This window comes from Sapajus apella, unplaced genomic scaffold, assembly GCF_009761245.1.
Source record: "Sapajus apella isolate SASKATOON/1434 unplaced genomic scaffold, GSC_monkey_1.0 scaffold91, whole genome shotgun sequence".
Classification (NCBI taxonomy): Eukaryota; Metazoa; Chordata; class Mammalia; order Primates; family Cebidae; genus Sapajus; species Sapajus apella.
In genome coordinates this window covers 1857992-1884713 of record NW_022437031.1, presented here as the reverse complement: position 1 = coordinate 1884713, position 26722 = coordinate 1857992, and the positions used below count along the sequence as shown (strand labels likewise).

Sequence of the window (26722 nt, the reverse complement as noted above, 5' to 3'; positions counted from 1 at the left end):
GTAGCTGTCAGCATGATTCATGGTGCCTGTATTCATTGCTCCAATCTCTGCCTCCATTTCACGTGGCTTTCTCTGTGTGCCATCTCCTCTCTGTCTGTTTTAAGGACACTTATCATTGGATTTATGGCCCACCTTACCAGTCCTGGATGATTTCGTCTTAGATCCTTAACTTACTTACATCTGCAAAGACCCATTTTCCAAACAGGGTTATATCCACAGGGTCCAGGTGTTAGAAAGATGACCTGTCTTTCAGGAGGCTGCCATTCAACCCACTTTAGGTGTTCTGCAACCTTTTTCACTTCTCTTTTAACTACTTTCATTTTACTCTTGGCTGGGTACAATCCTTATTCTGTTTCTTAAATGCTGATGATACTTCCTTGACTCATTTGTGAGCACTAACTCTGTTAGACTCAGTATCATGGAGAATATAAAAATAAATCATTCTGGACCGCAATGTAATGCAAATCTGCCATGATCAAGGCTATGAGAGAAGTATAGATGAAAGCATGTAGAGGATGAGGGGCTAGCAATTGAACCAGGTGATGAGCATATATGGATGTGTAGGGTTTTTTCTTCTTAAATAGAAGATCCATTTACTATTAATATATGTGTTTTTATATTTGGGTTTTTAAGTGGATTTCTTGTAGACAACATATATTTTGGTCTTGTTTTTTGATCTACTCTGAGAGTCTCTGTCTTTTAATTGATAATTAAATCAATTATTTATGTGGATGGATTATTTGTTACTGTTGCCCTTGTTTTGTTACTTATTTTTGTCTTCTCATGTTTTGTAGTCTTCTCTGGTTTTAATTGAATGTTTTATATCGTTCTTTTTTTTCCCTCTCTTAGCATAATGATTATTCTTTTTTTTTTTTTTTTTTTTTTACATTTTTTAGTGTTTGCCTTTGAGTTTGCAGTATACATTTACAAAGAACCTAGGTACTCCCTCACATAACCCAATACCACTTTACAAGTGGTGCAAGTAGCTTATATCAGAACCCAATACTGCTTTACAACTGGTGCAAGTAGCTTATATCAGAGTAATCCCAGTTCCTCCATTCTGCCCTTTATAGCATTGCTGTCATTAATTTTACGTATTCATAAGTTATAATCACCAAATACATTGTTCCTATTTTTTGAACAAACTGTTAACTCTTAGATCAATTAAGAAAAATGAAATATTTTACTTTAATTTATTCCTTCTCTAACATTGTTTCATTCTTGATATAGGTCCAAGTTTATGACCTATATCATTTTTCTTCTCTCTGAAAAAGTTCTGTTAATATTTCTTATAAGGGAGGTCTACTGCTGACAAATTTCCTCAAATTTTGTTTGTCTGGGTCTTTATTTGTCCATCATGTTTGAAGTATAATTTTGCTGGATATAGAATTCTACATTGGTGAGGTTTTTTTTTTCCCCCAATACCTTAAATTTTACTTTACTTCCTTCTCACTTACATGATATAGAGAAATCTAATGCAATTTTTATCCTTTTTCTTCTATATGTGAGATGTTTTTCTTCACCTGGTTTCCTTGAGGGTTTTTTTGTTATTTATTCCACTTAGTGATCTCTGATCTTCCTGGACTTATGGTTTGGTTCTATCATTAATTTTGTGGAAATTTTTCAGTCATTAATGCTTCAAAGGGTTTATCTGTTCCTTTCTTTCTTCTCCTTCTGGTATTCACATTATACATATACTATGCATTTTGTAATTATGCACAGTTCTTAGATGTTCTTTTTCCATAATTTTTTTCTGTTTGAATTTCAGTTTTGGAAGTTTCTTCTGCTATTTCATCAAGTTTACTGATTTTTTTCTCATCTATTTCTAGCTCATTGATGGGTCCATAAAGGATATTATTTACTTATATTACAGTGGTTTTAATTTGGAGGATTTCCTTTTGACTGTTTCTTAGAGTTTCTATCTCACTGCCTACACCCATCTGTTCTTGCATGTTGTCTACTTTTTGTGTGAGAGCTCTTAGCATATTGTCATAGTTGTTTTAACTTCTTGGTTTGATAATGTTAACATCTTTGCCATCTATGAGTCTAGTTCTAATGCTTGCTGTATGCCTTCGAAACTGTTTTTTTTTTTTTTTCTTTTCTTTTCTTATGCCTCGCAGATTTTTTTGAAAGGCATTATGTACTGGGAAAAATTCAGTAATGGCTCTTGTGGAAGTTTCCCACTTCTGGGCTTCTTCTCTGATGAGTTATGATCCTTGTATCTGCCTGTCTGTCTCTGCAATTTTGGGGAGAGTTGTTTGCCCTGTGATCTCAATTCTCTGATGGATCTAAGAATTGTTGATTTTCAGTGTGTTCAGCTATTTTCTTTATATGAGGGCAGGAGTAATACTTCTGGGCTCTTTATATGCTAGCCTGGAAATTGGAATTTGCAAAATCTCTTTTCTCCTTTTAACCTTCTCAAATTAGAATCTTAACCTAAGCACTCCACCAAAACTGTTGATCAGCTTCCCCAATGGCTTCAGGTATCTTGAGTGGTTATTAATATCTCTCCTATATCCTTTGTCTTCCTTCCCTCTTGCCTGCAAACATGCTTAAGTTTCTCTTCTAGTATATCCTGCTTTATCAAAGGGATTCCTCCCTGACTACTATTCTTCCTTCATATATATATTTTATTTTCTCAGCAAAGCTTCTGAAAGAGCAGGTTAGGCTCACTCTCTGGAACTGGCATTATCTCTCAGTAATATTCACTTAAGTTTCCATTCTGACTCCTTTACTGATAATTCATTTGTTGAGGTCAACAGTGACCTCACTCACGACCATGTCATATAGACATATTTAGTTCTTTGTTTCCTGAACTGCATGAAGATCTGCATTCCTTTGGCTTCCAGTATACCATTTACTCTTGTTTTTCCTTCTACTTCTAACCAATGCTTTTGCCAAGCCTTCTTCTGTGTCTGCCCTGTAAATGTTGTGGATGTTGTGGAGTTCCATTTTGGCTGTCTCATGTCATTCTTTACATATTCCCTTGGTGATCCTATCTTCTCTCATGATTTTAAATCATTGAACTAACAACTCCAAATTATTTTCTCCAGGTCACATATTCTCTTCTGATTTCCAGATCTGAGCATACATCTGATGAATGCCTATCTCTACCTAAATAGTCCCCAAGTATATAAAACCCAACAAGTCTCAAACTAAACTCATAATTATTTCTATCCAATTTCTTCTCTAGTGGTTGCAGTTACGGTGCTGACACCATCATCTGCTGTCTACCTGATCAACCAATTCAGCAGCCTGTTATCCTAGAGTCCTTTTCTTTCACACTCCATGTTCAGTTGGTCATCTAGTCCTTTTAGTGTCCATTTTTCCTTCTAAATGTTCTTCTGATACATCCTCTCTTCTGCACATAACTACTGCCACTCTGAGTTCAAAGATTCATTGTTTCTCACCTGAATTACTAGCTAGACAAGCCTTGCTTCTGATCTGATTTCTATATTGTTGTCAGAATGAACTTTCAAAAATACATATGACTATATTCATCTTCAGCTCAAAAGCCTCCTATACATTGGCTTGTCTGTTGCCAAATTTATTCACCTTGTATATAGTATTCTTTATAAAATGGCCCCTGCCTACCTCTCTAGCCTTACTTTCTGACTCATCTTCCACTTCCACTTTAGGCTCTGGCAGTATCTGGCTTCTTGTTTCATAGTGCTCCCGTTGTCTAGAATGTTGTTCCTTTCCCCCACCTCTATTTTTTGAATTCCTTTTCATCTTTCATAACTTCAGCATATTGAGCAAAGCCTAGGTATTGACTTCTCTGTAAAGGGCCTCCCTTTGTTGCCTCCCATCTCCTACACAAAACTCACCCTCTTTTTTGTAGCAATTCTATACGTGAAGTATAGAGTATGCACAACCCTTAATTTCCTCGTTTACATAGCCTCTTTTTCTATTAAAGATAGGCAGTCTTTTAGGGTAAAGAGCATGCTTAGACACTTTAATTCTATAACATTTGACACAGTGTCTGACATATAGTAGATTCTCCATGAATGTTTGTTAAATGGATGATTGTATGGAGGGATCATGCCTTGTTTATTTCATTTTCCCTTAAAACACCTGACTCCATACTTTGAAAACAGTAGATACTCAAGAATCTTGAATTAAAGAAATAATGCCTTTGAATGTTCAGTTCTAGGTGTCTCCCAGGGGAATCTTTCTGAAACTTGGATCTTTGGTTGCCCTAGTGCTCTGTTTATACACCTGTTTTGGCATTTATCACAGGGTATCTTTTATTATGTTGCATTGAGTTGGGTTCATGTTTGCATTTCTTCAACAAATTATAAACTCTTGGGAGTTTATAATTTATAATGTGTCATACATTCTACTTTGATTTCCCATAACATTGTTTAGCACAGAATCTGGTATATAGTAAGCATTCAAAAAAGAATTATTGAATTAAATCTAACTTTAATTGTTTCTATTTTTGCTGGTGTCTGACTCCGTGGTGGAGTGAACATCAAGATATCTGGCTGAAAGAAAACTTCCTGAGTCTTTTTGGCATTTTCCTTTGAGACCAGGGCTGTACCATCTTACTACAAGATCAGTGTTCTTCAGATTCAGTTACTTTGGCAGAAAGTTCCCATTATTACTGCCTGGTCTCTTATCTTTCCCTGCCAAAAGAGATTGTGGTGTGCTTTGATTTGGGTATCTTGGCATCTTCCCCTCGCCTTCATGCCTTGACTACATTTTTGTTACCTTTCCTTTTCTCTTTTAGAGGGTGGGCCATAAGGGTGGGAGGTTTTTTTCAGTTCCCTTCCTCTCCCCAACCACACACAGTTAATAAGTCTGTGGTAGTGTTGTATAATGATGTATTAGCTCATTCTCACATTGCTATAAAGAAATAACCAGAGAGTGGGTGATTTATAAAGAAAAGAGGTTTAATTGACTCATAGTTCTGCAAGCTGTACAAGTACTATGGCTGAAGAGGCCTTAGGAAACTTTCAATCATGGCAGAAGGCGAAGGGGAAGTAGGCTTCTTTTCACATGGCTGCAGCAGGAGAGAGAGAGAGAGACAGAGAGAGGTGCTACACTCTTTTAAACAACCAGATCTCATGAGAACTCACTGCTATGAGAACAGCCAGGGGTGAATCTGCCCTCATGATCCAGTCACCTCCCACCAGGCCCCTCCTTTAACATTGGGGATTACAATTCAACATAGGATTTGGGCAGGGATACAAATCCAAACCATATCAAATGGTTAAGAGTTTGGATTCTTGCTTCTTACTGCCTGCCTTTACCTCACCACTTAACCTCCTGTGTGGTCTTCGATAAGTTAATTGACCTCTCTGAGACCCAGTTTCCACATATATGAAATGGTATTAACAATATCACCAATCTTAAATAGTTATTATGAATTAAATAAGATAACACATGTAGTGTATAGCACAGTGTTTATTTATCATCTCTCTTTGTTCCCACTTTTGGCTTGGGACATACTCCCTAGATTAGTGTTACTGGGATCTGTGGATTGACTGGCCCAGCCCTGTCAGTTATTTGTCTGACAATGAAGTATTCTTTTCCTTTAAGTGCATATGTATGCATCTTAATTTGTCATTAAAAAATATTACAGCAATTGCACTCTTGGCAATTTATCCCAGATAAATGAAAACTTGTTTTCATGTGGAAACTTGTGCACCAATGTTCATAGCAGCTTTATTCATAAGAGCCAAAAACTGGAAACTACCCTTATGTCCCTTCAGTTAGTAAATGGTTAGATAAATTGTGATATATCCATATAGTTGCAATACTGCTCATCAATAAAAAGAGGCAAACTATTGATAGATGCAAACAGTTGGATGAATCTTAAGAGAATTATGCTGGGTGAATAAGGGCAATCTCAAAATGTTACATACCAAATGGTTCTATTTATATAATATTATTTAAATATTAATTGTAGAGATGAAGACCAGATTAGTGTTTGCCAAGGGTTCGATGGAGAAGGAATGGGTGTGACTTTAAAGAAATAGCAGAAGGGAGTTTTGTGGTATATATATATGCATCATGATTGTGGTGATTGTTACACAAAGCTATATATGTGATATAATTGTGTGTAACCATACACACTCAATTTATAACTGTACATGGTATACATGTATAACTACATGTGTAATGGGTATAATCTAAATACGATCTGTGGATTGTACCAATATCATTTTCCTGATTTTGATACTTATTGTAAGATGTTAAATTTTGGGAGACTGGGCAAAACGGTCCATGGGACTTTCCTGTAAATTTTTTTTTGTAATTTCCTATGAATCTGTAATCATTTCACAGTAAAAAAGGTTTTTTTTTTTCACTTTATAAATGTATATTTATTTACCACTTCATTTTTAAATATAGGCCAAGGCCTTTTCTTCGAGTATGAGCCACTGATTGGAATTCTATATTGTCTTTTGTTTTCTTTTTCTTTTTTTAATTGTACTTTAAGCTCTGGGGTACATGTGCACATCCCACATGGTTGTAAAAATCTTAACATCAAGGATTACCCCAAATCCTGTCACTTTACATTTAGACTACCATTTTCATTCCATTATGTTCTCACTCAATCTTTGTTTGCATACCTACAGTGTTTAACATATTTTTAATACTGTTAATTAACTTTTTAATTTATTATTTTAAATATTTTTATACATTTCTTGAAAAATTTTTAATGGCACCATATTTCAGATCTAGCTAATTTTTTGACGTTTAATATGTGAAAGGCACCTACCTAGGAACTATAGTATTATTTATCTACTTAATAGTCTATTTTAATAAAATGTTCTTAAATTTACCTAATCATTTTCCCTATTATTGGGCATATAGGTGTTTCTAGTTTTCTCCTATTATTGATAGAATCTCAGGGAATATTCTCATGTGTATAAATTTGATTTTCTGAGGATAAACTTCTAAGATAGGGTTATTGGGTCAAAGGATACTGGTTCATACTTATATGTTCTTGACATTTTTTCATATTGCTTTCTAAAAGTGATATAGCATTATAATCAGCAATGTATAAGCATACCAGATTTACCACAACCATTGGTGTTTTGCAAATTTATTAAGTATAAAAGAGTGGCCCCATGTCATTTAGAATTAGCATTTCTGTCATAACTAGTGAAATTTAACTCATCACATTTTTATTTTCTCTTATGTGAATTATCTCTTCATGTTCTTTGGCTACTTCATCTGTTAAACTTGCAGTGCTTTTCTTATGAATGTAAATAATTTATACTTTATAAGAATATATAATAAGGAGAACATTTTTGATATTGATTGATTTGTTGATTGATTGAGATAGGGTCTTGCTGTCTCACTTAGGCTGATGTGGAGTGGCATGGTGCAATCATAGCTCACTGCAGCTTCAAACTCCTGAGTTCAAGTGATCCTTCTGGCTCAGCCTCCCAAGTAGCTGGGATTATAGGCATGCACCACCATGCCTGGCTAATTCTTTTTGTTGTTTGTTGCAGAGACGGGTTCTTGCTATGTCGCCCAGGTTGGTGTTGAACTCCTGGGCTCAAGCAATCCTCCCACCCTGGCCTCCCAATGTGCTAGGATTACAGACTTGATCCACCATACCTGGTCTGTCTTGGATATTTAGAATATTCCCTTCATTAGAGCACATTTACAGTTACAGTCATGCATCACTTATCCACGGGGATATGTTCTGAGAAGTGCCTCACTAGGCAATTTTGTCATTGTTTGAACAATATAGAGTATACTTACACAGACCTTCTATACACCTAGGCTATGTGGTATATAGTCTATTGCTCCCACCACCATTATATTTGTGGTCCATTGTTGACTGAAATACTGTAATGTGGTGCATGACTGTATAAGGGAAAGCATCAAGGCCTCAGTAGATAAATGAATATCCTTTTCTTAAATGTCTTCAGGGAAGAAGGTGATACCATTTTTGTGTTATCCCTTTAAGCCATATGTAATTTGCCTACATAATTGGTCACACTGACAGACTTTGAGCTAATGACTCCTGGGTGTCAACATGAGAATACGTGAAATGAAAAGAGCATTGGGCTGGGGATGTTCAGTGTGATCACAGGCATCTCGCCTTTCCTTTTTTTTTATAAACGAAAATCATGATGCCTAAGGATATGGACATACATGTTGGAACCATGAGTTCTGAACCACTCATTCACCTATGAGTGCAGATAAGTTAAAGAGGTCAACAACACTTTTTAAATATCTAAGATTATTTTCCTTGTTTCCCATGTTTCTGAAAAGGAAAGGTGGCCTTTTTGTTTTGTTTTACTTTTCTAACCTCAGGTGTATTGCATTGAGTTCATCATGTGCTCTTCAATTCTTGGTACTTATCATCATTGGTCCATGAAAAGCTATCTCGTTTTTATTTAATTATTTAGTTAGCCTGTTTTTTTCCCCCATTCCACTCCCCTGTCATAGGCAAGCATTCTAATGTGATTAATGTGATTTGTATTTGAATATGTCTTTCAAAACATGATAGTATTATACACATGAATTTTTAGTTTATATAGTGATGCCTTCTGTATATCATTCTGTTTCTTACTTTTTTACTTGTCATATTTATTTTGCTATGTGTACCTCTAACCCATTGCTTCTAATAGCTTCATAATATTCTACCACATTTGACTTTCTGAATTGGCCCTTTCTTGCATTGCAATAAAGAAATACCTGAGACTGGGTAATTTTTAAAGAAAAGAGGTTTAATTGGCTCATAGTTCTGCAGTCTGTAGAGAAACCATAACACAGGCACCCACTTCTGAGGAGGCCTCAGAAAGCTTACAATCATGGCATAAAGTGAAGGTGAGGAGCAGGCGTCTCACATGGTTGGTGCAGGGCCAAGAGAGTGCAAGGTGCCACACACCTTTAAACAACCAGATCTCACAAGAATTCACTCATCATGAGGACAGCACCAAAGGATGGGGCTAAACCATTCATGAGAAATTCACTCCCATGATCCAGTCACTTCCCACCAGGTCCCACTGCCAACATTGGGGATTATATTTCAACATGAGATTTGGGTGGGGACAAGTATCCAAACTATAATACCTGGTTATTCTCAAAGTGATGAACATATTCATCATTATATGTCCTCTTATAGACCTACATGAAAATTTCTTTGGGTTAATTTTCAGGAATAGAATTGCTGAGTCGTAGGATATACATTTTTTACTTTGATTAAGTAATACCAGATTGCCCTTCTGAATGGCCTCCACCTGTCTATAACCCCCTGGTTGTAGTGGATGAAGATTTCTATGTGCCTTCAACCTTACGAACACTTGCCAATTTTTAGCTTTCCAGTTTTTGCAAATCTTGTAGACTTAAAGCAATATCTTATTTTAATTTAACTTTATTTTAGTCCCAATATTTTGAGCTTCTCTTCATGGTTGTATGCTTCTGGGATTGCCTCTTATGCAACTTGCCTGTTCTTATGCTTCATATATTTTTCTTTTGTTTTCTTTCTTTCTTTCTTTTTTTTTTTTTTTTTTTTTTTTTTGAGACAGAGTCTTGCTCTGTCACCCAGGCGATTCTCCTGTCTCAGCCTCCCAACTAGCTGGGATTATAGGCGCACACCATCATGCCTGGCTAATTTTTTGTATTTTTAGTAGAGATGGGGTTTCACCTTTTTGGTCAGGCTGGTTTGAACTGCTGACCTCGTGATCTCCCTGCCTTGGCCTCCCAAAGTGCTGGGGTTATAGGCGTGAGTACAGGCATGAGCCACCATGCCTGGCCCATATATTTTTCTTTTGGGGACTCTTTCTCGTTGATTTGTAGGAGCCCCTTGTATATTCTAGATAATAATTCCTTGTTATTTTTAGGAGGTGCACATATTTTCCCCCATTCTGTTATTAATTTTTAAAAAGTGTTTCTCTGTTCCTAGATCTGAGGTACTCTGCATTTTTCCCAGTAACTTTATAGTTTTATGTAAAAGCTACATATAGCTACATCTAGAGTCTACTTTTGTATATTGTATTAGATAGGGATATGGCTTTATCTTTCTGCATGTACTAATGCCGTTTCCCCAACACATTAGCAAGTACTCTTTTGTCCATCAATTTGTAGTGCCATGTTTATGCTCTATTACGCTCTTATTTTTTATATCAGTCTGATTTTGAGCTCTGGTCCTTTTACATTGGTCTATTTTTCTGTTCTTGCAATAGTACTAGAGAGTTTTTTTGTTTTGTTTTGTTCGTATTTTTCCCTAGGTATGTTTTAATACCTAGTAGAGCAAATCTTCCACTCTACTTTTTTAAAGGTTGATTTAGCTGTTTCTGGGGTTTTGTTCTGCGTAAACTTAGAATAAGTTTATTAGAAAATACGCTTTGAAATATGATTGAAATTGTATTGAATTGGTAGATTAATTTGAGGGCTAATTGCCATCTTCATTATATTAAGTTGTCCTATCCAAGAGCATAGACATAATTTCTTTAGATTATCTTCTATATCCTTTATTAGACTTTTAAAGTTTATCAGTAAAGGTCTTGTATATGCTTGGTTAGGCTAATTTCTAGATTCTATATAGTTTTTGTGGCCATTGTGAATGGTGTTTTCTATTATGTTTTCTAAGTGGTCATTGCTGGTATAGGAAAATGCTATTGACTTTTGTAGGTTGATATTATATTTGGTATCCTTACTAAACTCTTTAATATTAGTTCTGAGAGTTTGGTTGATTTTTTTCTTTCATTTTTTCTAGTTTGATGATTACCTTCTCTGTAAGGCATGCCAAACATAGCACTTTCTTTCTAATCCTTGCATTTCCTAATTCCACGCTTCCTTTTCTGATAGTATTTAGCTAGGACATTTAAAACAGTAGCAGTGATAGTTAGAGGTCTAGTTTTTCTTGTTCATGATTTTCAATTAATGCATTTAGTTTCTTCGTTATTCATAACATTCTTTGTAGGTTTTTGGTATTTAAGTTTTACCAAGTTTAGGATGTTTACTTTTATTCTTTGTTCACTAAGGATTATCATTATAAATAGAATTAAACTATGTTAAATACTTCTTTTTCTGTATTGATTGAGATAAAGCATATGATTTTTCTTTTTGGTCATGTGATGTATTATATTGACATTTTCTGATGTTGAACTCTCCATGCGTTCCTGTGATAAACGGCAGTTGATCAAAATGTATTTTTAAAAATATACAGTTGGATTGATTATTTAGTGTTTTTATGTCTACATTTCATAAATGAAATAGCCCTAAACTTTCTTACTTTATAATTGTCTCAATTTGATTTTAGAATCAAGATTAAACTGTCCTCATAAAATGGACTGAGTAACCTTTGTTCTTTTTCCAGTGAGTGGAATCAATTGGATAAGGTAGTAGCTAATTATATTTTCGAAGTTTAGTAAAATAAACATATAAAATCATCTGGGACTGAGGGTTTTGTAGGGAAAATATTTGATTACCATTGCCGTTTTATTTTTCTCTTGGGATTTAAAAACACTTCTTGTAAGTTTTCCAATTTATTAGCATATTGTTGATCATAATATACTTATAGTTTTAATTTTTTATGGTTTTCCCTTTTTCATCCTGTATTTTGTTTATTTGCATCTTTTCTCTTTTTATTAACCTTTTGAAAGAATTAAATTCTGGTTTGTTAATCTTTTCCATTCAGGCTGTGTATGTATATCTGTGGAGGTGGATTCTCTGGTTTTAAATTTCTGTCCTTTATCATCTTATTTCTCTGTTCTTTTGCTGTTTCCATTGCATTGAGTCTTTTAGTTTGTTGTTCACCTTTCTCATTTCATGGTAAACTTACTTAATGCTATATATTTACTTCTTAGTTGTTTACTGTCTCCTACAAATTTTTATTTATTGTGTTTTTATTATCATTCACTTGTAAATATTTCTTAGTTGCCTTTTTCTTTTTAACCCAAGGTTAATTTAGTAATAAGCTATTTTGTTCTCAAACATATGCTAAATTTTGGCTATGATTTTGTTATTAATTTCTAATGCTATTGCACTGGAGTTGGAAAACATAAACTGCATGATATTGAAACGAGTTTATTGATACTTCACTTAACAGCTGTAATCATCGTCTCTTTTTGGAAATTTTTTTTTGTTGTCTTAAATGTTGTATTTGTTATATATTGTTGTATTTGATAGAGAGTTCTATTCTATATATAATAGCTTGAGCTTTTTTGTTGTAATGTGTAAGTGTTCCATATCTTCACTTGATTTCTTTTTTTGGTCTGCTTGATCTATGAGTTCCTAAGAACAGCATTAAAATATCCACATGCACTTGTTCTTTTTCTTTTTGCAGTTCTGCTAGTTGTTTGATATTTTGAGACTGTATTATACAATATGTATATATTTATGATGGATATGTCTTCTTGTCCTATTGCTTTTTGTCATGTAGTTCTATTTAGTCAGATATTGAGACTGCTACCTCAGCTTTATTTTGGTTCATATTTGCCTATCTTATTATTCTATCTTACTATTTTCATTTTGTGACCCTAAAGTATATCTCTTCTAGTCTGAATATTGTTGAATCTTTTGTTTTAATCTGTGTCTTTCTTTTAATTGGTAAGTTTAATATCATATACATTTATTGCAGTTACTTTTATATTGGGACTTCATTCTGACATTTCTTTTTATGCGTTTTATTTATGGTACTCCCTTTTTCTTTTTTTCTTTTTCTCCTTTTCTGTTTTATTTCATTCTTGCCCTGTTACTTAACGATCTGTCTTCATGTTATTTACCCTTATTGATTTTTTCTTTTTCTGAGACAGTCTCGCTGTGTCGCCCAGGCTGGACTGTAGTGGTGTGGTCTTGGCTTACTGCAGCCTCCACCTCCTGGGTTCAAGCGATTCTCCTGCCTCAGCCTCCTGAGTAGCTAGGACTACAGGCATGCACCACCACGCCTGGCTAATTTTTGTATCTTTAGTAGAGACAGGGTTTCACCATGTTGGCCAGGATGGTCTGAATCTCCTGACCTCGTGATCCACCTGCCTCAGCCTCCCAAAGTGCTGGGCTTACAGATGTGAGCCACTGTGTCTGGCCCCTACCCTTACTGATTTTTTACACATACAATAACTGCACTCTCTTCCTGCAAGATAAGTACCTTAGCAGGCTCTCAGGTTCTATATATTTTTTACTTATACATACCTCATCTTGTAAACTTTGTCTATAATTTTTGTCTTTTCTAGGATACAGGTTTTCCTCTTACTTTCATAGTTTTTCCAGGGCTGATTTTAGAAAAGGTAATACAGATCATACTAGTTTGCCATCTTGACAGGAACTGGAAAGACTCAAGTTTTATAGCAAATTAACAGCATTTATCTTGCTTTGAATTGCCCCACTTCAATCACAGGTGGTGAGTTGGTAACTTAATCAGTATTTTTTCCTCAAATAACAGGTAGAAAATGTGAAATTGTTGGATCGTTATGTGAGTAAGAAACCAGCTAATGGGATTCTTTATCTTACTGCAACCCACCTGATCTATGTGGAGGCTTCCGGTACAGCACGGAAAGAAACATGGGTATGTTCATGAGAAGAAATATCAAAGAGTCTTAAAGAGTTGTGCATACATGCTCTCTATATGGTGGTTTCTTGAAATTTCAAGTATAAATTTTAAATTACTATAAAACTTTTTCTTCAAAGGACCTGTGCTAATAATGTTGCTATGGCCTGAATTGTATGACTCCTCTTTCTTCAAGTTATTGGCTGTGGTCATTGTAGTCATTTTATTCTACATGGGTATATTCCTGAGGTTTAGCTAAATTATTTTTAGGTAGAATAGTTTCTGCTCATTTCCTGAAATAAGTTTGTAAGCATCGTGAAGTAATTTAAAGTCTTGCTACCCATAAAATGTAGTTCAAGAACCAGCAGCATCTGTAGCATATGGGAACTTGATAAAAATGCAGAATCTCAAGCCAAAGATTTTGAATTTCTAAAAAGGGCTTAGGTGATGCTGATGCTAAGGCCTCATCGACTTTATCTTGGGCAGCAGTAATTTAGACCATCTCTCTGTCCTAAGACAGGATTTTACCTGAGTATATATATTTGTGTGCTCACACACACACATTTGTATGTGTTTCTTTTTACACCTTTAGGGAATATTTTGTAATTACTTCAGCACTCCAACATTACTTTATGCCTTCCCTATCCTAAAGATCATAATTTAATCTTAATTATTAGTTAGATTTATGCTTAGACCTCTTCATTTATAATAAGTACAACATGTTTTTTATATATAGCAGAGCTTAGTGATTAAAGCTTTAGAGCCAGTCTGCTCAGGTTGAAATTCCAGTTTCAATATTTACTACTTTTGTAACCTTGGGCAAATTATTTAACTTTTCTGTGTCCCACTGCCTTCGTCTGTAAAATAGAGATAAAATAATACCTTGAATTATTTTTAAAAAGTCAAGATAGAAGAATTACAAAGTGAATGTTTGTAAGTGCTTGCAACAATGACTGGAACATGGTAAACACTATCGTGTAAGTATAAAATAAATTGAATTGAGTATGCATATGAAAGAAGTACCTTAATACTTCCTTTTAAAAATGAACTTCCCCCATAGGAGATTGTATCTTGCTCCCTTTGGTGTGATGATAAGAATGCCAAAAGAGGAATGAGAACTGGGCCAGAATAAACTCTGATACTAACTGGCTATGTAACCTTAGGCAATAGATTCTTCCTCTCTGGGCTTGTTTTTTCATTTGTAAAGTGAGTTGGTTAGATTATATAGTTAGTAAGGAATCTTGGAATTCTAACAGTTTAGGAACCAATTCTTTGGTAGTGTTCCATAAGCCTGTCTCCTATCTACCTACATTTATAGACAGTACATACACATGTCTCCAGATTTGTTCCTTTTGGGTATTCTTTCAAACTCAGTGGACTCTATCTAGAAGGGAGAACTTACACTTATTTCTGCGTGTCAAAGGAGGCTTATTTACCCAATTAGGGAAGTTCTTCCTAGCCTTAGTCTGCCCTACCTCCCTCCTACCCTTCTTCCCAGTTTCACCACAATTGTTTGCCTGGGCCCTGATTTCGATTATCAGTATCATACTACCCAAACACACATCTCTCATGTTGAATGGAAGATCTTTGATTTTCTTGAGATTGAATAGATTAATTCCTACTACATTTTGTGATACCGCCAGAACTGCTATGGCAGGACTTCAGTTTGACAAAACAATTAAGATGGAAATTAATCACGCCTGTAATCCCAGCACTTTGGGAGGCTAAGAAAGTAGGATTGCTTGAGGCCAGGAGTTTGAGACCAGGTTGGGCAACAAAGCGATACCTAGTCTCTACAAAAAAAAAACATTAAAAATTAGCCAGGCATGGTAACACACAACTGTCATCCTAGCTCATTCAGGAGGCTGAAGCAGGAGGATCTCCTTTGAGCCTAGGAGGCTGAGGCTGCAGTGAGCCACGATCAGGCCACTGCACTCTAGCCCAGGCAACAGAGTGAGACACTACCTTAAAAAAGCAACAAAAGCCAAAATAGACAAATGAGATCTAATTAAACGTAAGAGTTTCTGCACAGCAAAAGAAACAATCATTAGAGTGAATGGCCAACCAACAGAATGGGAGAAATTTTTTGCCCATCTGACAAAGGGCTAATATCCAGACTCTACAAAGAACTACAGCAGATTTACAAGAAAAAAGCAAACTAACCCATTCAAAAGTGGGCAAAGGATATGAACAGACACTTTTCAAAAGAAGACATTTATGAGGCCAACAAACATATGAAAAAATGCTTATCATCACTGGTCATCAGAGAAATGCAAATCAAAACCACATTGAGATACCATCTCATGCCAGTTAGAATGGTGATCATTAAAAGTCTGGAGACAACAGATGCTGGAGAGGATGTGGAGAAATAGGAACACTTTTACATTGTTGATGGGAGTGTAAATTAGTTCAATCATTGTGGAAGACAGTGTGGCAATTCTCCAAGGATCTAGAAATAGAACTACCATTTGACCCAGCAATCCCATTACCGGGTATATACCTAAAGGATTATAAATCAATCTATTATAGAGACACATGCACACGTATGTTCATTGTGGCACTGTTTGCAATAGCAAAGACTTGGAACCAACCCAAATGCCCATCAGTGATAGACTGGACAAAGAAAATGTGACACATATACACCATGGAATACTATGCAGCCATAAGAAAGGATGAGTTCATGTCTTTTGTAGGGACATGGATAAGTCTGGAAACTATCATTCTCACCAAACTGACACAGAACAGAAATACAAACACTGCATGTTCTCTCACTCATAGGCAGATGTTGAACAATGAGAACACATGGGCATAAGGATGGGAACATCATACACTGGGGTATGTTGGGGGGTGGGGGGCTGGGGAAGTACAGTGGGTGGTGGGGTGGTTGAGGAGGGATAACACTGGGAGAAATGTCTGATGTAGGTGTTGGGGGATGGAGACAGCAAAACACCATGGTATGTGTATACCTATGCAACAATCCTGCAAGATCTGCACATGTACCCCAGAACTTAAAGTACAATAAAAAAAAAAGAAAGAAAATGTATCTTAGGAATATGTAAATCATCTCCACATTTGCTCCATTCTTAGATGATAGATACCATTGAAAGATTTCACTGAAGAGATGACTTTTCCAAATAAATTAGGGATTAGGGCATTGGGGTGGTGGGAGAGAAGAAAGGGCACTATTGATTGGAAGACCATTCCAGGCACAGGACAAGGAGTCTGGAGAATGGAAAGAGCACATCCAGGATCTATAGTTGCGGAAACATCAGACAGGGATAGGAGGAGAACATCAGAAAATAAAATCCAAAACCATGATTCTATGGCTTTTTGAATCAATTAAGACAGAATTATATTATTTGGACACATTTTCTTTTATCAGTTCCCTTTCCATGCATTTCTTTTTTTGCTGGCATCAGCATGAACAGGAGTAATCATCCTACATTCTTTGCTTTACTGTCACTAGAGTTTAAAATGTAGAGGAATAGTTTCTCCCTAACATTTCTAGTTAAATCCTTATTCCAGAACTAGAGTTTTTAGAATTCCCAGAGAAGAATCCTGGACTTATGGTTAGACTGCTGTGGTTCAAATTCTGTTTGTGCCACTTCTTGGCTTTATGATACCTAATGAGGAATTCACTTCTCAGAGCTTTGTTTTTTTCATTCCTGAAACATGATGATTATAGATCAAATGGCTCTTCTTAAATAGCTAATGGTCATGGACTACTTTGTTTATAATAAAGCAGAATACCAGCTATTAATAATTATCTTAATTAGTAATTTGATATAGGCAAAGAAGTTCCTACTTTCCTCTGTAACAATTATTTTGTGATTGTAAACTCCATCACAGCATGCCAGAAGTCATCTATTCGAAAGTGATCCACCAAAATTGTCCCACAAACTTGTTAATCTTGTATCCTTAAGGAGAGGGAAGTTTTCTGACACTGCAGTCTGCTTCTCATTGCTTTACCACTATTATGCTCTATTTCTATTTGAGAGAACCCCAGTTGTATCTTACAAAGATTGACTGTAGGCTATAGATGTAGCCTACAGATCTGGTCATAGTGTAATCATTACTGAGAGTCGGGAATACTGATAGTGATAGAGATATTGCACATCTGTATGTTTACACTGGTTCTTTTATGTTTTTCAGATTGCACTCCATCACATTGCCACTGTGGAGAAGTTACCCATCACTAGTCTGGGCTGTCCCCTAACACTCCGCTGCAAGAACTTCCGGGTGGCCCATTTTGTCTTAGACTCTGACCTTGTGTGCCATGAGGTTTATATTTCACTACTCAAGCTTTCTCAGCCAGGTAGTTATGATAGTATTTTTATCTAAAACCATTTTAGTATTTTTCCAAAATGGCATAATGGAAAGATCAGGGCTATGGAGTTAGAGCAGGGTTTGGATCTGGGCTCTACCACTTACTAGCTCCATGATATTTGGGAAAGTTATAGAACCTCTGAACTCATTTTCTTTACCTGTAAAAGTAAGGAGAGTAAAAGCTCTCCAAGGGGGTTGTTTTGAGCCTTGAATACCTTCATGTATTAGTATATAGTAAATGTTTAATAGATATTTTCTTCTTTCTCCCTCCCTACTTTTAAGTATCAACTTGTGAATTTTTCCTCAGTTCAGGAAGAAAGACTGCTTTGGAACAAAATTTGTTTCCTGTTGTCCTGCAGGCTGTTTGACCCACAATTTCCACCCCTACTTTCAACTGCAACTAGAAGACTAAGGCAGTTCATCAGAGTCCTCATTAATATAGAACTTAATGCTTCCTCCAGCCTCACCCTTTAATTCTCCAGCCTACAACCTTAAGCTATTAACCATCAGCTTCCTCTGATTTTAGTCTTTGATTTTAATCAGGCTCTTACATTTTCTTTCCCATTTTTCCCCCTTTGCCCAGAATAATTCCTCAATATTTGCTGATTTTTATTGAGAAAATTACCTGCTGGATGGCCCAGCATTTTATAAGTCTCTGATAGGCTCCATTCATCTCTGGAGAAGTGGTTGCCACGTAAATCGGTCAAATGAGTTATTTGATTGCATGCTGTATCTTGTGAAGGGAGGAAGCAGGACTGACAGAGAAAAGAGAGGAAGTGGCCATTTGTAAGTCAGAAGTTGCTGTTGGCCTGACAAGTAGAATACAAAAACACTGTTAAAGTTGTGCAACATGTTACAATAAGCAGTACTTTTGGGACATGGGGGCCCAGTTAAAAACTTTTGGTAAGGACTCCTTCCCTAACATGTGAAACCCTGAAGCGTCAGTTCAGTCAACTATCCAGCATTCTTTGTAATAGGAAGCCAGGCAGAAAGATCCCACTTTGTGTTGATACCACAAAAAATTAAAACTTTTTTTTAAAAGAAGAACCCAAACAATACTCCAGGTTTTAATTCCTTACATAAAGGCAAACTTGCATACACCACAGTCCTTTTCTGGGACTGTCTGACAAAACATTCCCTTTGGGAAAAGGAAATCTAGCCTTTATTTGCATTGTTTGATGATCTTTAGGTTTCATTCATCATTTTGTTCCCCATGCCTATCTCTCTTCTCCAGCATTACCTGAAGATCTTTATGCTTTTTCTTACAATCCCAAATTCTCAAAAGAGATGAGGGAAAGTGGATGGAGACTGATTGACCCAATATCAGACTTTGGGCGTATGGGAATACCCAACAGATACTGGACTATAACAGATGCCAACAGAAACTATGAGGTAATTTTGTCCTTGTTGTTTTCCTTTTGGTGCATTTAATTAAAATGGCAGAATATCAGAAAACAAGATTTTGAAAAAAGAGAACTTACTCATAATCTCTTTCTCCTTTTCATTCAACATTCGGCCATTCAACAAACATTTATTGAGTATCTACTGTGCAGTAGGCACTGAGTAAGAGATTTCATGGCCTAAAACATAGGGTTCTATGGGAGCATAGGTGCAGGACAAGAAAATCAGTCTAGGAAGCCAGAAATAGCCTGATGCTTTGGAGAATAACCTTGTGAAGACTAATTTACTTTTAGCATTTTAAAAATTGTTAATTATTATGAATACATAATAGTTGTACATATTTATAGGGTACATGTGATATTTTTATACAACAATGAATTGTTTAATAACCAGATCAGGGTAATTGAGGTATTCATCACCACAAGCATTTATCATTTGTGTTAGGAGCATTCCAATTCCATTTTCAGTTATTTTATTATCTCTAGTCATCCTGTTGTGCTACTGAATACTAGATCTTATTTCCATTTATCTAAATGTATTTTTGTACCTGTTGAGGATCTTCTCTTTACCCCCCAACTCTACTACCCTTACCAACCTTTGGTAACCATCATTCTGCTGTCTCCATGAGTTCTTTTTTTTTTTTTTTTCAAGCTCCTACAAAATGTGAGTGAGATTGTGCAATATTTGTTGTTCCAAATGATAGGATTACATTTTTTTATGGATGAATAATATTCCATTGTGCATATAGACCACATTTTCCTTTTCTTTCCTTTTTGTTTTTTTGAGACAAGGCCTTGCTCTGTTGCCCAGGGTAGAGTGTAGTGGCATGATCACAACTCACTATAGCCTCGATCTCCTGGGCTCAAGTGGTCTTCCCATCTCAGCCTCTCATGTAGATGGGAGCACAAGCACCCACCACCATGCCTGGTGAATTTGTTTCATTTTTTTATAGAGATGGCAGTCTTGAACTCCCAGGCTCAAGCAATCCTCCCTCCTTGGCCTCTCAAAGTGCTGGGATTATAGGAATGAACCCCTACTCCCCGTCAATAGTGGCTGTACTAATTTACATTCCTACCAATTGTGTATGAAAATTCCCTTTTCTCCACAACCTCACTAGTATCCATTATTGCCTTTTTGATAAAAGCCATTTAACAGGTGAGATGATACCTCATTGTAGTTTTGGTTTGCATCTCTCTGATGATTATTGATGTTGAGCATTTTCTCATATACTTGTTGGTGTTCTTTTGAGAACTATTTAGATCTTTTGTCTATATTTAATTGAATTATTTGTTTTTATACTATTGAGTTGCTTGGGCTCCTTATGTTTTCTGGTTGTTAATCCGTTGTCAGATGGGTAATCTGCAGATATTTTCTCTTATTCTGTAGGTTGTCTTTTCACATTGTTGGTTGTTTCCTGTGTCATGGAGAGTTTTAGCTCAGTGTTATCCCATTTGTCCATTTTTTCTTTGGTTGATTGCATGTGCTTTTGAGGTCTTACTTGAGAAGTCTTTGCTCAGACCAACATTCTGAAGTGTTTCTCCATTGTTTCTTCTGCATATGGATGTCCAGTTTTCCCAGAACCATTTATTGAAGAGAATCCTTCCCTCAAATATTTGTTCTTGGTGCCTTTGTTGAAAATGACTGAACTGTAAATGTATGGATTATTTTTGAGTTTCTCTCCTAATTTATACAGGAGGAGAGGGAAAGAGGTCAGGAAGTGAGGCCTTATCATGAAGACAGTTGAGAGCCACAAGAGTATTTACACTTGGAAGTAACATATGTATATTTGTCTTTTAGAAAGATAACTGTTAATAGTGTGGAGAATTGGTTTGCTGGAGCTAAGAATGCAGGAGAATTATATGTGAAGTTATGAGAACTTGAACTAAGGTAATGGCTGCAAATGGAGAGAAGGAGATGGTTTTAAAATATATTTAGGTGGTAGAGTTGAAAGCAACTGATGACAGATCAAATGTGCCTAGAAAAGTAGAGGAGTTTACTATGCATCCCAGCTTTCCTGGTTTCTGGCATTGATGACCAATGAGTAGTAGTGATGTTGACAAAGATAAGGACCACAAGAAGAGGAACAGATGGTATCTTCAATTTTACACTTGACTTCAAAGTGATTAAACAGATAACAAGAATTTGATTTCAAGCATTTGGGTCTGGATCTCAAGAAACAGCTTTGGGCCAAATGTGGACCTCTAAGAATGTGTTAGAGGTTCCAAAGACTGTTCCTCAGGTTTTGTGATTTACTAGGAAAATTCATAGGACTCAGCGTATAGTCATATTTATGATTATGATTTATTATAGTGAAAGGATATAAAGCAAAAATCAGCAAAGGGAAAAGGTTCAGGGGACAAAGTCGAGAAAACCAGGAACAAGCTTCCAGAGTGCTCTCTCGGTAGGACACACTGAATTCCTCCAGCAACAAATCGTAACAACACTTATGAAATGTTGTCTACCAGGAAGCTCATTAGAGACAAAGTGCTCAGGGCTGCTATTGGGGCCTGCCCACATAGGCACGTCTGCCTAGTATATGCCAGAATTCCAGATCCCCAGAAGGAAAGCAGGTATGCAGGATAAGCCACATTGTTTGCACAAACAGTTTAAGCACAATTCAAGTAGGCTATTCTAAGGGTAGTGAGATGGTTAATATTGTCAACTTGATTGGACTGAAGTATTGTTTCTGGGTGTGTCTGTGATGATATTACTAGAGGGGAGATTAACACTTGAGTCAGTGGACTGGGAGAGGCAGAGCCACCCTTAATCTGGGCGGACACCATCCCCTTGGCTGCTAGCGCAGCTAGAAAAAGCAGGCAGAAGAAAGTGGAATGAGCAGACTTGCTGAATCTTCCGATCTTCATCTTTCCCCCGTGCTAAATGCTTCCTCCCCTCGAACATCAGACTTCAAGTACTTCGGCTTTTATATTCTTGGACTTACACTAGTTAGTGGCTTGCCAGGGGCTCTTGGGCCTTCGGCCACAAACTGAAGGCTTCACTATCGGCTTCCCTACTTTTGAGGTTTTGGGACTCCAACTGATCCACTACTGTCTTTCTTGCTCCTCAACTTGCAGACAGCCTATCGTGGGACTTTACCTTGTGATCGTGTGAGTCAATTCTACTTAATAAACTCCCTTTCACATATACATATATCTTAGTAGTCCTGTCCCTTTAGAGAACCCTGACTAATACAGGTAGCCATCAGGCTGCTATGATAATTTTTCTGCAGAGAGAGACATTGGTGTTTAAGTGATATTCCTGAATTGTTGATCTTTATTTCCAGCTTTTTTACTATCGTAGTAAGACTGTGATTGCAATGACTTTCTGGTAACATAGCTTTGAATGTCTACTAGATATGGGACTTGATGAGCTGTGACTTCACAGTGTCATCTGTGAGGTGGCTTGTTAGGGTCATGTTAGAGAGGAATGAGTAGAGATTTGGGATAATATCTGTCCACCTCAAATGTGTGTCTGAGTCTCCCAAATAAGGTCTAAAATATTCTTGGTCTTTTTGATGTATATAACCTTCTGAGCTCAACTGGGGGCTCCATTTATTTTTCCTTGTATAGCTGTCTTCTCCAAAGTTTAAGTCCAGGTAAAGGGGATGGGTAGAAAACATTTTCTATGTTTTTGCATTCTGGGGACATTGACTTAGTGAGTTACATAGAGCATTCTTGATCTGATCTACCTTTAACTTTTTTTTTTTTTTTTTGCCTGTTCAGTTTATATTTGTTGTATTTGTTTTTAAATGTTTGGGGGTGTTCTTTACTTAGGGCAGTGATTAGAATTAATTTTGCAATGTCAGGTCTGTGGTGTTATAATATTTTATCATTGTCTTTTTGGAAATATGTATTTTGGTAATTACTAAAATCTGATAAACTTGAGAAAATACATCAATCTTTTCATAGAGTTAAGTTACACCTAAAATGTCAACACCACTCACAGACTAGCATTTTAAGGGCCCTCCAGATATGAATACTAGGAACCTAGTATACAGTTTATGATAGAGTATATCATATTTCCCCCTCCTCCACTTGTCTGCCTCATATTTGAGTCTGTTCGTATTAATTTACTTGTTTATAGTCTATATTGTTTGCTCCAATAATTCTAAAAGTACATTCATTTTATTCTTGTATGTCTCAATCCCTTCCTTTCTAGAAAATAATATCATACTTGGAAAAACTTGTATAACAAGGATATTTTCACTTCTATTTCTGAGGAATAGATGATTAAATATCAGCTAGCTAATGCTTTAGTGATTGCTAATTCCAGCCTGTTGCTAGCAAATGAAAAATGTATATATGTATAAAATGTAAAATATATCTATAACGTAAACATATATATTGTGCTTATTTTCTTTTAGATATGTAGCACCTACCCTCGTGAAATAGTGGTTCCTAAATCTGTTACCTTGGGAACGGTGGTTGGAAGTTCAAAATTCAGAAGTAAAGAACGTGTCCCTGTGCTCTCCTACCTCTGCAAAGAGAACAGTGTAAGTTAAGCAAATTTCTCTAAGGAAATTAAACTTGGCTCTGGAAGACCTGTTTTAAGTCTCATGCTGCCACTTAGAGGCTATGTGACCTCAAGTTATTTAACTTCTCTGGACTTTTGTACTTCTGAAGATTTTTGAGAGGATCTCAGGAGGGAATAACATATGTGTACCTTGTAAATTGCAAAATGTTATGCAGATGTTAAGTGGTATTTTAGTGGGTTCATTTTTTTTTCTTTTTTTTTTTTCTTTTCTGTGGGTTCCAGCTTGGTGGGAAGCTGTGAAATGAAATTAGTTGTATGACAGGAGTTTTCTGTGACTGTGGCTGGCCTCCCAGTAGAATACAGATATCCTTGATACTTTCTTACTGCTTTTCATATAATTTCAGGTAGTAGTAAGAAAGCACTTGACGTAAGGGGATTGTGTTAAATATTGTAATCACTCTGAGATCTGGGGTTAGACAAATAGTCAAGTTGTCTGGTGGGCAGCAATTCAAATGCTAAAGAATATAATAATGCAGTTGGGTGTCATGCTATTGAAATGAGTAGACCCCTTAAAAACCACATCAAAGTGTATTAACTAATCATTACCAGACATGCGTGTTAAATAGTCACCTTGTTTTTGTGTTAAAATAGCTTCAGACAAATCAGCCTTCTGATTTGGCATTAACTCCTAAAACTAGTGAACCCTTTTCTCTTAAGGCACTATAGATCTTTGCTGTATCTTGAATTCTGCTGCCTCTGCAAGCTTATGGTTTATGTGGACAATATTACTGGGACTGTAAAAAGTGAAGCAGTTTCAGAAAAATAACTAGCCCATTATGTATTGAGAATAGAATTTCATTAAGGAAACGTTCAACATGTGATTTTTTTTTTTTTTTTGTAGTCTGATTTGCCAAAATTGGGTTGGAAATTAGAGCCACATGCCCGGGGTAGGCAGGAGGTTAAGCCCAATGTCAGTGGAGAATGGCTTTAGAGCCCCATTTCTGTTTGCTTTGGATACTATCTTAAGTTGGCTCATCCTCTCCCTCAACTCATGCAACCTGGCTAGGGTGAAGGAAGATTTTTGACCTCTTGTGAATATAATCACTCGACTGACCCACCTTTTCCTTACAGGCTGCCATTTGCCGCTGTAGCCAGCCTCTCTCTGGATTTTACACTCGCTGTGTAGATGATGAGCTCTTGTTGGAGGCGATTAGCCAAACAAACCCAGGGAGCCAGTTTATGTATGTTGTAGACACAAGACCAAAGGTATCTATCTCTCAGTGATTTCTTTGATATTTCTACCTCTTGCAGTCTTCCTCCTCATATATTGAGACATGCAATGTTATTGGGAAAGTTAGGTTTGTGTATGTGTGTTTATTACATCAGATAATGTAAAATTATTTGAGGAAGCCATTTGGAGCTCCTTTTATAAGGTTGTCACTGTCAAGTGAGGTTGTGAGAGGGTATTTCAAACAACCTGGCTTTGCCACCTCAGTGTGACATCCTACATAGAAGGCTCATTGACATCCCTCATCTCTCTTTTTTTTTTTAAACCAAGTCTGTTCCTTAACCAGAATTTAAAGTATTCCCATTCTGTGGTCTAAAAACTTACTACTGCCAACATGTTTTTTTTTTTTTTCCCTTTAAATGTGTTAGGCCACACTAAGTTTATAATACTTTGGTTTTCCCAAAGCAGCAGGGTTCACAAATTTTACTGCCGTACTTACTATTAACAAAAAATCTTTAGCACATGTGGCAGTTAATTCTTTTTTAGCATGTAGCACTGTTAGCTGGTAATTTTTTTTTTTCCAGTTTAGTACAGTGCAGTTTAAATCTTAGTCCCAGAGAACAAAAAAGACAAGTTCTTAAATTTGCTGTGGATTTTGGCAGTGGACATGGATAGACCTAGTGAAATCCTTTGATCTTTCCAAGAGTCTAATACTGCATGATTTGTTGCAGTGTGTTTTCTCAGGCTTTGTCTCTTTCAAATGTGAACGTTGCTGAACAGAGTGTCATCATATTGACCTAAGTATCACCTTAAACTCCTCTCTGCATTAATTCCTTAACCTTCAACATTTTGTCGAGCTCTATAAGGGGTATTGAATTCACTGTGTCCCACAAAGGAAGTAAAGGATACATTCCATATTCTTAAATGTTGCCCTTTTTACCAACAGCCCCAGAAAGAAATAATTTTGCTTATAATTTGGTATGTAAAGTATGGCTGACTAAAAGGTTTCATTGCTGATTCTAGTGATTACTAAATTGGTGATTTTCATCAAAGCCTAAGCCAGATGATTGTGACTTAAGAGTTGAGCAATTGGATATACATGAAATCAGATAGTTCCCTTAGACAGTTTTCTGCCCCATCTTTGTGATCCCTCAGTGACTGTTCTCCAGAGCTACCTAGGACTGACTGGGCTCAGGAGAGAAAATAATTTCTCTTTCTGCTCAGGTACTATCCTTCAGTTTTTCAGAAGCTTGCTGTCTTTCTTCAACCATAACTGCTTCTGACATTCTGCGATTGGAAAGAGCTTAATTGAGTCTGTATATTTAAAGATTAAATAACCTTAAAATAGTAAAGAGAAATAGACCAAACTTTTGAAAAAACAAGAGTTGGTACCTTTTGTTCAAATCCAACACCAAAAAGCCCCTTTTAACAGATTCCATTTTCCTCTCTCCAATTTGAGCAGATTAAGACAGGCCTAGAAATATCTGGCAGTCCCCCTCTTCTGGATGGCTAGATATGTACTTTTAGTAGGAACTATATTATAGTGGCAAAATTTTGTTCTAGGAGTCAGTCAAATCTATGGTCAAATGCTGCTTTCAGCCCTTATCCATATCATCTTGGGCAAATTGGTTCAACTCTCTGAGCCTGTTTTCTTACGGGGATAACAATAGTACCCACTTTGAGGGGCTCTAATGAGGATTGAGATAATGTATGTAAAGGATTTAGCACAGTGCACACATATACTAGGAGCTCAATAAATAATACATCTCTTTGCTACCTGAACATCAAATAGGTAGCTCTTATCTGCATTAGTTGGCCTACCCAGACCTGGGTAG

The 26722-nt window shown here is 36.3% G+C and overlaps 1 protein-coding gene and 1 long non-coding RNA gene across 4 annotated transcripts in view; one reads left to right on the top strand and one right to left on the bottom strand.

The window, feature by feature from the left end:
- MTMR8 (myotubularin related protein 8) overlaps positions 1–26722 on the top strand; it is a 128456-nt gene that overhangs the window by 17835 nt on the left and 83899 nt on the right. Inside the window, exons 1-6 of one of the 3 annotated variants that reach the window (XR_004262002.1) lie at positions 13393–13481; positions 16242–16294; positions 17612–17774; positions 19020–19177; positions 23550–23678; positions 24791–24925. Coding sequence is in view for 1 of the 3 variants with exons in the window: in XM_032255794.1 (XP_032111685.1) it covers positions 13355–13477; positions 17612–17774; positions 19020–19177; positions 23550–23678; positions 24791–24925 (708 nt within the window). In the remaining 2 variants the exon portion in view is untranslated. Of the gene's footprint in view, positions 1–13354; positions 13482–16241; positions 16295–17611; positions 17775–18534; positions 19178–23549; positions 23679–24790; positions 24926–26722 lie in introns of those variants that run through there. The other 2 variants (XM_032255794.1, XR_004262003.1) reach the window with 2 other exon arrangements.
- Positions 18414–26722, bottom strand: part of LOC116535020 — a 167331-nt gene continuing 159022 nt past the window's right edge. Inside the window, exon 3 of the long non-coding RNA XR_004262004.1 lies at positions 18414–18540. This is a non-coding gene — a long non-coding RNA (uncharacterized LOC116535020). The remainder of the gene's footprint in view (positions 18541–26722) is intronic.